The sequence below is a fragment of the Spodoptera frugiperda genome, chromosome 1, assembly GCF_023101765.2.
Source record: "Spodoptera frugiperda isolate SF20-4 chromosome 1, AGI-APGP_CSIRO_Sfru_2.0, whole genome shotgun sequence".
NCBI classification, from domain to species: domain Eukaryota; kingdom Metazoa; phylum Arthropoda; class Insecta; order Lepidoptera; family Noctuidae; genus Spodoptera; species Spodoptera frugiperda.
Window position 1 is genome coordinate 4,978,423 of NC_064212.1, and position 13,126 is coordinate 4,991,548.

Genomic DNA, 13,126 nt, shown 5'->3' on the forward strand with positions numbered 1-13,126 from the left:
ACTAGTTTCGAGTCACAGAGGGATCCTTCATCATGAGCAACGTGCGCAGACACGGCGCCGTCGCGCAGCATTCTGCCACGATGAAGTCCCTACAATTTTTGTCAGTTTGGTCTGGCTAATCTTTGAAATGGCTGGACCGATTTTGACGAGACTTTTATTAGAAGGTAGCTGAAGTACTAAAGAGTAAATTAGGCCCCTTGTATTTTAGAAGAAAAATCTACAGTGATTATTCTACTTGAACAAAGTGGCGGGCAACAGCTAATTTGTAATTAATTAGGGGTCTTTGTTCAGCAATGCATTGCCTAAGTGCGGAGTGACGATGATGAATTAGCAAACGCACTCTATCTGCGTAAATAATTACGTACGTATCGTTAGTTTATATGTTTACATTTTGACGATTCGAACCCGCTACATGGACAGCGCTCTGCGGTTGGCACAGCTTCAATTGGTGACGTTGATACAAAATTAATACTGACTTCACGTTTTTTCTTGGAATTGCTGTTGATGATATACGCAGACAGCATGCAGCGTTAGCGGAACTTAAAAATTGCAAAAATGTTGTATAAATAAAAATATTTTTTTTTACGATACCATTTATTTTAATATAAGTATTACGTACAATATTGTTATACTTTGGTAGGTACATCGGAGGCAAGCAGTAAGATAATTGGACACCGTACATTAACAAACCTTTAAGGTTTTGGTAGAATTACACATATAACACTGATTATGTACAAAAATACTACCTATAAATATGTTAAAATCACTACAAAATATTGGGTAACACAATAAGGGCTTAATCCTTTCATTTGATAGAGTTTTAGTAAACAACCACGTTGTATGTCCTCAAGAAAACCAGATCATAACAAACTATGATAAATTCCAAACAATTTTGGCACCTCACCTATTAAAATACAATGTTTCATTACCTGATCAATAACATAGGCTTCACCTAAGTCGAATAGACAGTAGAATCTTTTGGCCCCAAAAACGTGTAGTTTAAAAGATAGTAATACGCCATAGGCCGATAGGTATATCTTGTAAACAGTTTCTTTGTACTTAAAATCGAACCTTATCGCTTTCTGTATAGATAAAATTACAAAAATATTTGAATACACAAATCTGGTGAATATGTTAATAAAGACTAATAAATTATCTTTACTACGGTTCACTAATGTAAGTATGTAACATGGTTATGGAGAGAAATAAAGATATAAAACTAAGATTACATGACTAGCACCACAGGCAAATATGAACCAACAACATTATAAGAAGTTTTATTATAACTTTCGTGAGACATACGAAATTAATTGTTATGCTATCGGCTTACTCATGTCACTGTTTGACGAGAAACTCGACTGCTAGGCGATTGTCGCGAAATGCTGCTCATGAATATGAGCCTCTAGCATGGCTTGAAACTAGTCGAATTCTTGGTTAAACAGTTACATAATTAAGCCGATGGCATAACAATTAATTATAACAAGTACTTGCATTCAAGCCACGTGAAATGCAGTAAGAAATAAATACAGAATGGAGAGGTTCGTCTAGTAATCAAACATTTGAAGATAAATGAAAACATTGTACCCATGTCATAACAATAAAAATTATAATAACAGAGACTTTGACACCATTCTCTGGTAACATTTTATCACATTAAAAAACAATAAAGTATTAAAACAACTCTCCACAGCATATTATGCAGATGAATGATAAAATGATGTTGTCTGTATTTCATGGCAATTAATATCACTACATATATAATCAAAAAGATGTGTCTACAGGACAATATTATGTGTCAGGTAAACAACAAAACTTTACACTTATAGAGCATTCAGTTTTAAAACTGTATCCACATCACAACCATTCATAAATTCAAAACTTTAGATTTTCAAAAATATGACCCTATACATTCAAAAATATAAACGACTCTCGTCTAAGTAATATATCATCTACTGGACGTAACTATATACAAAATTTTTATAATCTTAATAACATCAATACCAAGTGATATAATCAATTTTACATGGAAATACATACCTACGTAGGTAGGTACATGGAGATGAAGCAGTGGAATACATAATATAGATAACTTGACAACATTCACTACACTAGAACAATCAGATTATTATGTAAATATGTATAAAGTAAGTAGTTTAAAATGCAATTTAGTATTATTTATTATACAGACACTTCACCATACAACATCCCAAGTATTTGTTTGTTGTTTGGACCAATGTTTTATAAACATCATCACCAAAAAAATATTATGCAAACTTATTATATGATTCCTCCTTTCAAAATAGCTTGTTTATTATTTAATTTAATTCATTAAAAATGTATTATGCAAAGACAACAACAGTTAGTTACATTATTTTGTTACTTATAGGTACCATCATAGGAAAATGCTTTGAAAATCGTCTATTGATACAATTTTCGGACATTGTTTTTCGTTTATCAGTTAGTAAAAAATTCTTACAACTTTAAGGAATAATTTCATGTAAATCTTTCATAAGATGTAAGATTTTAGAATTTAACAATCTACATACATACCCCGCTTTATTGTGAAGTAGCTGCAAATACTTTGTTAGTTAGGAAATTGATGACTAAAACTGTTATGTTATCTACGGACCCCCTGTAGTATGCTTGTAGAGTTAGACTTTTAGCTCCATAGTCAGGCTCGTCAAGTCTTTCTTTGATGAATTTTACAGCTTCTTCATTTGAAAAGGTATCCCACAACCCATCAGAAGCAAGCACTAAGAACATAGGCTTGTGGTCATCAAGATTAAAAGTTAAAATGTCAGGGTCAGCTATTACAAATTTCTTATCTTTCAAGGGATAGTCTCCCATGGCACGCGATGTCGCCAGTATGCCTGCCACTCGCCAAACTCCATTAAATGCTATGTAGCCACCAGCTGCCTCAATTCTTTTCTGTTCACGAACCTAAAAGTATAGAACATATGTTAAAACAACACAGCTGGATAAAGGGAGAAAGCATGAAAATAGAAAAAGCTTGGTTGAAAGTAGATTAGCTATTTCAAACTTATTTTTGAAAATTAATCCCAATTGGTACTGAATATTTTAGTTTATATTATGACAGTAAGTGGTGGCTCAGACAAAGATATTCCACATGACTATTAGTAAAATAGGGAAAAGTGATATTGATAAATGATAATACTAAAAACATTCTAATTACCTGTTGTGGTTTATGGTCAAATGACACAGGAATAGCATTGCCACGTGAATCACACATCACTCCTCTAGAGTCTCCCACATTGGCCACAATAAGATGGTTTCCTTCCATGATTGCAAGCAGAGCTGTGGTACCGGCAACATTCATGGACCTCTTTGCTGCCTCCACAAGCAGATGGTCTGCAGCCAGCACTTCATCAGTCAACAGTTTCCCGTAATTAATCTTTCCTTTATCCACATAGCTGGTCAATGGTTTAACAACATTTCTCACTGGCTTGGTAGCAGGTCTGACCTCTCTAGTGATGGGCCTTGCTTTTGATAACTGTGCCAAGAGCTCCGGATCTGTTATTTCCTTCTTTGATGTATCATCAGCTGTACTCACTGACTTTTTAAAGCTAGACTTTCTATCGACAGTAACACTGTTCTCTTCCTTTTGATTGGGTTCCTCCGTCACCTCCACCACAGGAGGACTGAGTATCTTGCCATCCCTGAATGCATCTAGCTCCACTATTTTGTTGTACAGGTTTTGGATGAGGTGGTCTTTCGCGTAGTTGGCGGCAAATTCACCTCCGTGCCCATCGAATATCGCGAACAGTGAGATCCCCGTATTGTTTATGTTTTCGTTGATAATAAATCGGTCTTCCATGTGCATTCGTCTGCCTTTGATTGCGTAAGCAGCGCTAAGTGTTCCCTTTTGCTCCCAGCTTTGTTTATCTGCATCGGAGCCCTCCAAAATCTTCATCCGTTGAACTGCACTTATAGGGCTCATGGCTTGCGACAATCTGCTTAGCATAGTACGACTCCATAGCTCGATAGATTGTAAGTACATAAAAAATAATATAATAGCTAGCGTGAACACTACAACTTCGGATCGTAGTAAATAAAGGCGCACCATCTTCCATAAATAGCTCACGGGAGTATCAAGCGGAACACTGCTAGTGAAACGTGACAAGATTTTCATGAACGAAAGATACGTTTGGTATAAAACTCTATCTTCTAATTCGTCTTCCATGTCCTTGCAGTGTTTTTAATCCTAACGTAAAACGCAATAAAAAGATTTTTATTAGTAGCACCTAAAGTGCACTCAGATTTTAATTCTTTTTGTGTATACCTACATTAAAATTTATATGTACATAAAAGCAAACTGCTATAGATAGTAGATTTTGACATGACATTTTGGTATAACTGTCACTGTCATGACCTGTCATTGTACTATGCAAAGAACACCAAGACATGAAAATTTAGATTCTACACTCTACATATTAAAGTCTAAAATCGGTTAGCAAAATTGTTTCGTGAAACTCATAGACAATTGAAATCCATGGAGATATTTTTTTTTTGTTTGTATACTCGAACAAAAAAGGCAACTAAACCTTTGGACAACACTGAGGACAGATTATGATATTACAAAAAAGCGGATGTCTTTTTTGTTTCTAATTCTTAAGTCAAGGCCAACTTCTAGCATTATTTATTCAACTAAATTAGTCTCATTATTTCAGTAATTGTATTTTCCACATATAGAATACGGCCCCATTACGAATATTTTGAATTTTTAAAAGTAATTAGGATTGTCTTCAATATTTGTAACAAATGTATGAACCTAAATTGAATGAATATTATGAACATTTTTTTATCATCATTTATAAATAGCACTTATAAAATACATAAATAATATTTAAAAATATAAATAGGAACTGGCCGGTAGCGGAAGTATGGTCCCAATTACCAGTGGTTAGAGCTTCAGAGACAGTGATCTCACAATGCGTGCCGTTTCCAGGAGAACTGCCTTCTGTATCAGGCCCTTGATTCATGAGCCTAACGCCAGATTTTTTTATTTAAACTTTACCCCACACTAATATTTTCTCCTGCGTCGTGGGTGCGTTTACAAACATACAAATTCACATACACATGACACCCAGACCCGAAACAACAATTTGTGGATCACACAAAGAGTTGCTCCGTACGGGAATCGAACCCGCACACGTTGCACGGCAGCCGGTTGCCCAGCCACCGCGCCAACCGTGCAGTTAAAAGATGGGTGTCGAGGTTCTTAGGAATCAGCCCATTGGCCGACACGACTATCGGCACACCGATAGCCGAATCCACATTCCACATGCTGACAACCTCGAGAGCCAAGTCAATAACGATACATTATATTTGAATTTCTAGAAAAGGGCACAAATAAAAGTCCTATATATTTTATAAAATGTATTAAAACATGAAATTTAGATTACACTTCAGTAAGATTCAGATTAAGTCTTGCTTTAAATTTCGTGATAGTTAACAATTTGCGTTAAAACTCATACCAAAGGTACACATAGTAATATTTTACTGTGGGTACCAAAAATATCTACACACAACACAGCCAGGTAAAGATCAAATTGAATACAAATAACTTTTACTATTGTCGAACATTTCTTTAGGAATAAATAGTTAACGAACATTAATCACACATAAATTGGTGTAACCAGTTTAAATAATCCAATAATTTTATAGTAAATATTTTGGAGCATAAGTTTATATTCCTACAGACACTTGCACAGCAAATTTATCCGATCTATCATTGCTTTTCAATTTCTGACTATATTTTTAATCAGTTAAGGTATAGTTTTGATGTGCTGGTGTCTGCAGTTACTAGTTTAAAAATATTGACCACTTTAATTAGGAAGTAAATTTTGTCTACGCGATAATGAATAATTAAACTACTTACATTATAATTTAGAAATGTGTGATACCGTTTTGAGTACCCTTGAGAGTAAATGAGTTGAAATAATGTTTATTTTGATTTAATAATTTAAATAAATTTTACAAGACGAATAAAGCAAGTTGAGTATGAGATTTCAATATTCACATATACATAAGTATGAAGAATTCCCTTCTACCAAATTATAAAGTTTTTTTTTTATTTGAATAAATAAGCAATGGAATGGAGTATTATCAAGAACGCTTACGGACTTAACAGTAGTGTTGCCTGGTGAGAAAAAAATAAACTACCAAATTTGAAATAAGTTGTAAATCTTGAGACTGTTAATTTTTTTTTCCTTAAATAAAGTCATATAAAGCCTCCAAGTAGATATGCCTTGTTGGTGTTTTATTTATTTCCCGCCAAGCAGTTTATAGTAAGAATAAATTGTAGTATAGTATTAAGAATAAAAACTACCACGGTTGTCTGCCATGATATAGACAAATTATAATAAATTGTTAGATTTATTTTTTCGAAGCTTGATTTTATTTCTTAAATACAGGCAAGCAATAGTGCACGCAAAGAAGTATCCAATTTACGATAATTTGTCTATAATATGATGACTAAGTACTTATATAAAATTTTAGATCCACATTTAAATATTTGAGGAGCTTTTTTATGGGAAATATTTTATCGTGAATTTTTACCGATCCAAGACATGAGAGATAGCTTTAAATACTCATAATACTGAGCCAAATATATTTAAATGACTTATGTAACCGTGGTTGTTGATACAAAGCGCAAAAATCGCAGCGCCACCTAGAGCTAAAGGAAGCCTTAATACGACAAACAACAAAATAAATTAAACAGACGTATAACTTGCGTAATAAACTTTGTTTACACAAATTAATAAAACAGTACCTAACTGAACATTAAAATTCTGATATAAAAATAAAAAAATGTAATCATAATTCTCTATACCTAACGCCTGGTTTGAGTTTGTGATTTATAAAAAAATATCAAAGAATAAGAAAAAATATATTATTTAAAGGGTCTCTGTGAAATGTTTATCATTGCACATTTTAATTTGATTCTTACACAAAGAAACATTCCAAAAATTATGTTCGACATTAAATAATAATGATTATTTTGAAAATAGGAAAACCAACGGTTTACCGAGACCCTTTAAAATACCAAAAACAAAGTTCAGGTACCGACCATTAAAAAAGAAATAACAAATTGGTGGTATAGTGAGCGAGTCAATACAGTTCAAGTATATAAAAAATCACACAAGTATGTATATTGTTCTACGTACAAAATCTTACAATGTACATAATTATACATAGGTTAGGTTAGTTTGAGTACTTAGCAACGTTTATACAGCATTCACATACGACCAAATGTCCATTAGTGTACCTAGAATATTCTAGAATTTGATTTGTAAATGTACTAGTGGTCGCCTAGTGGTCGAAATTCGACCATATACGATTTAATTTACAATACCACTTAACATACGTTCAAGAATAATTTTCATTTAACGAATTGCTACTAGTTTTGTAAAATTCAAATTAATATATTCCGGCGCATCATGAACAGGAAAACTCTATTGTGAGAATTTCATCGCAATGTCTGTCGATTTTGACGTTTTGTCAAATACGATCAGATACTATGCATGGTAGTGTGTGTAATGTTTTATTTATTGATTTAATGTACTTTAAAAGCATTGTTTTTATAAATATTAGCGTTCTCAACTTCTCCTACACATAAACTATAAGTGTACCAAAGGGGATTGACCAACTTGTATGGGACTTTGGCTATTTTTGAACAAGCACTTCAGCTAATAATATATGTTTGATTTATTAGTTCATATCAGTAAGAATAAAGATACAAACTTAGTTTTGTATCCAGATTTATATTTAGATATTTTTTTACATTTTATTGAAACTGATTATGCATGAAATAAAACATTTTTTTCTATTAAATTGCATTATTAATCCGATTCATATGTAATTAAAATATGGTCAAGGAACTCGGCAGGTGGATTAATAATTTTCTGGTACCTTGCCCAGCTCAAAAACCAAATAATAGTTATTATATGTGCACATCAACCTACTGTTCTATGACCCACCATGCAGTTGCAGCAATAATGTTTTATGGCTGTCCTGCCTTTAGTGTTATTTTCATATAATATATATACAAAATATGTTTTCCTACTTATGTGTCTAACTACTTTGTATTTTCCCACGCAATAAATTGGAGTTTCAACACTCACAATGCAAAAGAACAAAGCGAATAATATCTGTCATTTTGACGAAAAACACAACAGATTGACAGCAGATTGGCAGCACTTAAGTCAAATTCAAAGCCAACTACTACAAATACTTTGTCTTATCATTACAAATACCAATAAAAATCGATTTTTTTAAAGTACAAATTGATACAAAGTTATTAGCGTCAGACATTTACTAAAATATAAATAAAATTATTGGTAAATTACATTTTTGTTGAGCAGCCTGTTCAAAAATAGCCAGATTTGGACAATCTCCTTTTATGCTCCTACGTCCGCGCAATTTTCGTAAAAAGGGGTCTAAAGTTTTTGCATCACGTATTGATATATAGATACTTGCAATTAAACTTGTAACAAGTGGATATCGTCACTCCGGGCGGTATCCGCTAACCCTAGGACCATACTGGACCAGAGCTGCAGAAGACCGGGCTCATTGGAGAGCTTTTTTTTTTTTTTTGAGGGGGAAAATCATCCAATGACTTTTCTCGCCTTGGGCGAGGCGAGAGGGAGTGTCAGACTCTTACTGACTAAAAACCACCCCGTTCCTTCTCCTGCCTTTCGAGCCGGAGCCCCGGTAAACCCGCTAGGTTGTCCGCAGCTCCGGATTAGGCATCAGCCCTATTGGGCCCCATCTGTCATTGGAGAGCTGGAGGCAACTTATGCCAAGAGGCACACACATGGACACCTATGTAAGATTGGAAGTAGCGAATGCTGTGCGTTCCTATAATATTTAGTATTTACCAAGACATTCAAATTACAAAAACCGTTACAAGGAACTACATTACGACCGATTTCTTTCATTAACTTTAATAGATAAATAATGCAACTATTTCTAGCGATCGATAAAGTAAACTTTTAAAATCGATTAACGCACCAATCGATTCCTTTTGAGAAGGAAGTGTAGTTTAAGAAATTGGTCGTTAGGACATTAAACCGGGATAAAAATGCTTATAACTAGTTTATCTAAGCATGGCAATGGTAGCAAACAGTCGTTCACTATGACTTGTTACTCTTAGGTCTTTATGATAAGGGTATAAATCCTAGTTTTAATCGATATTTTGTGCTCGTTACAAACTATACTCTGTTCATTTTAGGACGACTGAAATGGCAATCACGAAAAATTGTTTTTCGTTATTTTCGACATGACTTTAGCATGTTTTCTTCGAGAAATTATACTTAAAGATACAAATCTCGATATTATGAAATTTTCAAATGCTTTTTTTACTTATACTTTTACGTACAGTGATTTCTTTCTGTCAATGATACGTTTAATGGTACCATAGCATCGATCGTATTCTTGAGAGATATAAATACCTACTAGAAAAGATTTTACCTAAAAACACTCCCACTTTTCACCACTTTATTATAAACCTCGTTAGAATAGGAAGTGAGCCTATCAGAGGTAATAATTTTAGCCTCCACATTTACTAAGAATTTCAAAATCGAATATTTTACTTAACTTTATGATGGAAATTCGACACCTCATCACCTATTATTATACATATTTTTGCTTTACAATGAGAGAGAACGAACAATACACAACATACATTTTTAACCAACTTCAAAAAAGGAGTACTTATCCTTTAAAGTGACTTATGCACGATGCATTGTTAGTGAAAGATTTGCTTTCAACACTTATCTACCGGCATTCAAACACTTGAGTAGGTTCTCATTTCTCAACTCGATTTTCCAATATAAAGAATTTAATAAGAACTTTCAAAGTTGAATTAACACCAGGCCTTTAAGCCCTAAAGAGTTAGTTAGACAAAGTTGTACATATAAAATGTAACGCTTATATTTAGCCAGTTATGAGTCCCATATTAAAAGGTAAATAGCAATAATAACATCACCATGAAATGAACAGAGTTTAAACAAAGTCTAGAAAGATTCGAAACTCTTACTTACTCTTACTTACTTATAACAAGAGAAAGAGAGGGAGTGATCAGTAATGGCACTTAGTTCAGATCATTTATTACTGAAATTGTGATTTATATCGTAGGATGGAACTTGTAATTGACTTTTTTATGAATTCTACTTGTTTTCCGATAATGTATTTATATTTAGAATATGATTTATCATCATGTGTTTTGGTTTAAACTCTATTCTATAAGCGGTAAGATCTATTTTGGCTAAAAGTGTGTCACAATTGTCTTTTTTACATTCAATGGTATTCATACCAGGGAGAACTATATGTACTTTATTTGTACAAAATTTTATACCAAAAAGGTTTTAATTCAGAGAGCGTTTTTTCAGATCTTTAAGTTTAGAAGTGCCATTTGACTTATAGTCCTAATTTTTGAGATTAGTGCTTCATCTAAGCTAGACTTACGTTTTGAGAGTACAGCCTTTAAGATTGAGACTTAATTGTATTTCTTTTTTTATTATTTGAGTCATTAGCATCGCCTAAAAGGGTGATATTCTATTTTTATTTTTTTTGGTATAAAACAGGAGTCGGGCTTATGACTTTAAATCGGTTTCCAATAATAAAACATTAGTACACGCCCGACTTATACTAGCATGGAGATTATTCAACATCGATAAATCGAATATTTATAAGACAAACGCTAAGTAGTGAAGCGTCATTATGAATAAATTTTGAAAATAAATACAGAGATCATTTTAGTATGACACTTGAGAAAACAAAACCATATTTCTTTACTTATTTAAATACCAACTGAATTTCATTATACGAAAAGGTATTTTAACAACCGCTAAAGAGTTTTTAGGTATACATTTTATCATTGTCTAAGTTATAGGATGAAAAGCTAAATTCTTAAGCATAAAAAATCCGCTTAAATTCAATATTGCTCAATTTCAAACACCCGTTATAAGCAATCGCGCGTTTTTATTTCACTATAAACCAATGTCGTAGCACGACAGCATAAATACTCAAAGCTGATTGGTTACCGTTACATCCATCTGTCATTCGATTGGTGGACGTTACAACGGTATGATAACGGACCAATCAGAACGGTGCTGTTGGTTCAAGCGTTACTGGATTCGAGTTCTACACCTGGTACTATGGTGCTTAAGTTACCGTTGACTAAAATGTCCTGTAATGGCTGACCCAACATGCCTGAGAGTGAGTGGCTTAACTTGTAGTAATTCGTCTCGAGCGCCTCGTGGTATGAGACCTGGTCGGAGCAGATCAGTTTCGCGTTGAGCTGTAACGCTGCGTGGCATACTGTTAGGAACTCTCTGTAATGAAAATGGGGGAATTGTTAAAAGATTTATTTATATTATGTTAAGTAAAATATAACATACGACATAGCATTATTATCATTGTAGGTAAATATATTATGAATTTTTATGAAACTATAGAGCTCAGAATCGCTAAAACCAAGGGTCATTGATAGATAGAGACGTCAAAAAGCACACAACAATGATTTGACAAAAGACCGAAAAATTATAATAAACTGAATAAATATGCACAATGGTGTATCTGGTATTTCATTCCCGTTGCAACTGAATAAACAACGATTTACGAAAAACAGATTATGATCATATTTAAATATGAAATGTATTTAAATGTAAAATAAACAACGTTTATTATATCGAGGACACTGCCATCACTGGCTAGGTTTTGCCTGTGGATTTCTGATAGCATTTTACAAGTCTTCATCGAAAACTGATCACTAAATTAATTTCAGGCCTTTGTGAGTGAAAGACATTTCAGTCAGTAATTATTAAACAACAAAAATTCCCACAGGAACCAAAGAGTAAAACTACGTGACACCAAGCCCCACGTGTTAAATTGCTGTTGATCTTAACACCATATATCTTTCGGAGCATCCGAATTATCTAGGTTTCTCTGGTATCTGGCTCGAAAAGCAGGAGTAGGAACGGGGTGGTTTTTAGTCAGTAAGAGTCTGACACTCCCTCTCGCCTCGCCCAAGACTTTCCCCCTCAAACGATATATCTTAACACCAATACTGAACAATTGCTCAAATTACTTACTTGAATATATTTTTAAGCTTCTCCACCATATCGTCAGGGTACATAGGTGCCAGGGTGGGGTCTAAGAAGGCGTTAGCATACGCCAGTGGACCCGCGTTCACTTGCACGCATACGCTGCCTTGTAATCTGTATAAAAGATATAATCAGCAATTTTATTAAACCTGTAAATATTAGTAAGCCAAAATCGATAGTGGCGCCACTACGTAAAAACTCAGTAAGACATAGGAACATAAACGAACTGCCTTGGAGTATTCCGTGGCCATATGGAAATAATTAAACGATAAATAGTTACACTGTATTGGCACAGGTGACCGGGCAGGTTCAGGGTTTGGTTTAAGTAGCAAGGGGGAATGGTCGGGTGATCGAAATCAAGCGCATTTGTTGTGAGGAGAAGGGGGTGTGTGTCAGGGGGATCAAAAGTCAGTCAATTTGGTGTAAAGGGGAGCAATTGCACCAATCCTTTTCAGATTTATATTCTATTGTTGGTTTAATAAGACATAAACGCTTATAAAAGTTAGTATTTACTATAAATAATTATTTGCTGGCTATTTAAATTCTATATTAGACAAAACTGACTCTATATCTCTGTTAATATGTATCCACGCTCACCTTAGTTGCAATTTCTTAATATCAGGCGCTTTTGCATTGACGATCTCTTGCAGTTCAGTGACCTGTCCCTCCATTTCGGAGACAGCGACCTCTATCGGGCTCTTCTCTTCAACTTGCGTGTCGATGACGGGCACGCGACGTTTCACGTACGGGAACCATGAATCCGCTGTAATTAACAAAAGATGATAATGTTAACTACATTCATGATTTTCGTTTTTCCAAATAATTAGCCCACTTTTACTTGGGACTAATTGTTATATTGTTATGCGTGTGTAGCATGTATTGTGTGCATTTCTAGTCAACATAGTAAACAAAATAATATAGCAGGCGAAATAAAGTTGGGAGTTCTGCTATTTCTCTCTCTAGCGAAAAATAGTGAAGTTTATACTTCATGTAATAAA

General features: G+C 33.9%; 2 protein-coding genes across 3 annotated transcripts in view; both read right to left on the reverse strand.

Annotated features, from left to right (window-relative positions):
- Positions 1-575: 575 nt before the first annotated feature.
- LOC118273250 (protein phosphatase 1L) lies at positions 576-4,354 on the reverse strand. The gene is made up of 2 exons (XM_035590118.2): positions 3,194-4,354; positions 576-2,940 (listed from the first exon to the last, which is right to left on the reverse strand). The coding sequence occupies exons 1-2, from the start codon at positions 4,199-4,201 to the stop codon at positions 2,557-2,559; spliced, it is 1,392 nt and encodes a 463-aa protein (XP_035446011.1). The 5' UTR covers positions 4,202-4,354; the 3' UTR covers positions 576-2,556.
- Positions 4,355-9,872: 5,518 nt separating this feature from the next.
- The window catches only part of LOC118272980 (dedicator of cytokinesis protein 9), a 49,808-nt gene continuing 46,554 nt past the window's right edge, over positions 9,873-13,126 (reverse strand). For both annotated transcript variants that reach the window (XM_035589703.2, XM_035589702.2), the window contains 3 exons: positions 12,726-12,891; positions 12,117-12,242; positions 9,873-11,357 (listed from right to left, as the gene is read on the reverse strand). In XM_035589703.2, the coding sequence (XP_035445596.2) occupies positions 11,144-11,357; positions 12,117-12,242; positions 12,726-12,891 (506 nt within the window). In that variant the 3' untranslated portion in view covers positions 9,873-11,143. The remainder of the gene's footprint in view (positions 11,358-12,116; positions 12,243-12,725; positions 12,892-13,126) is intronic.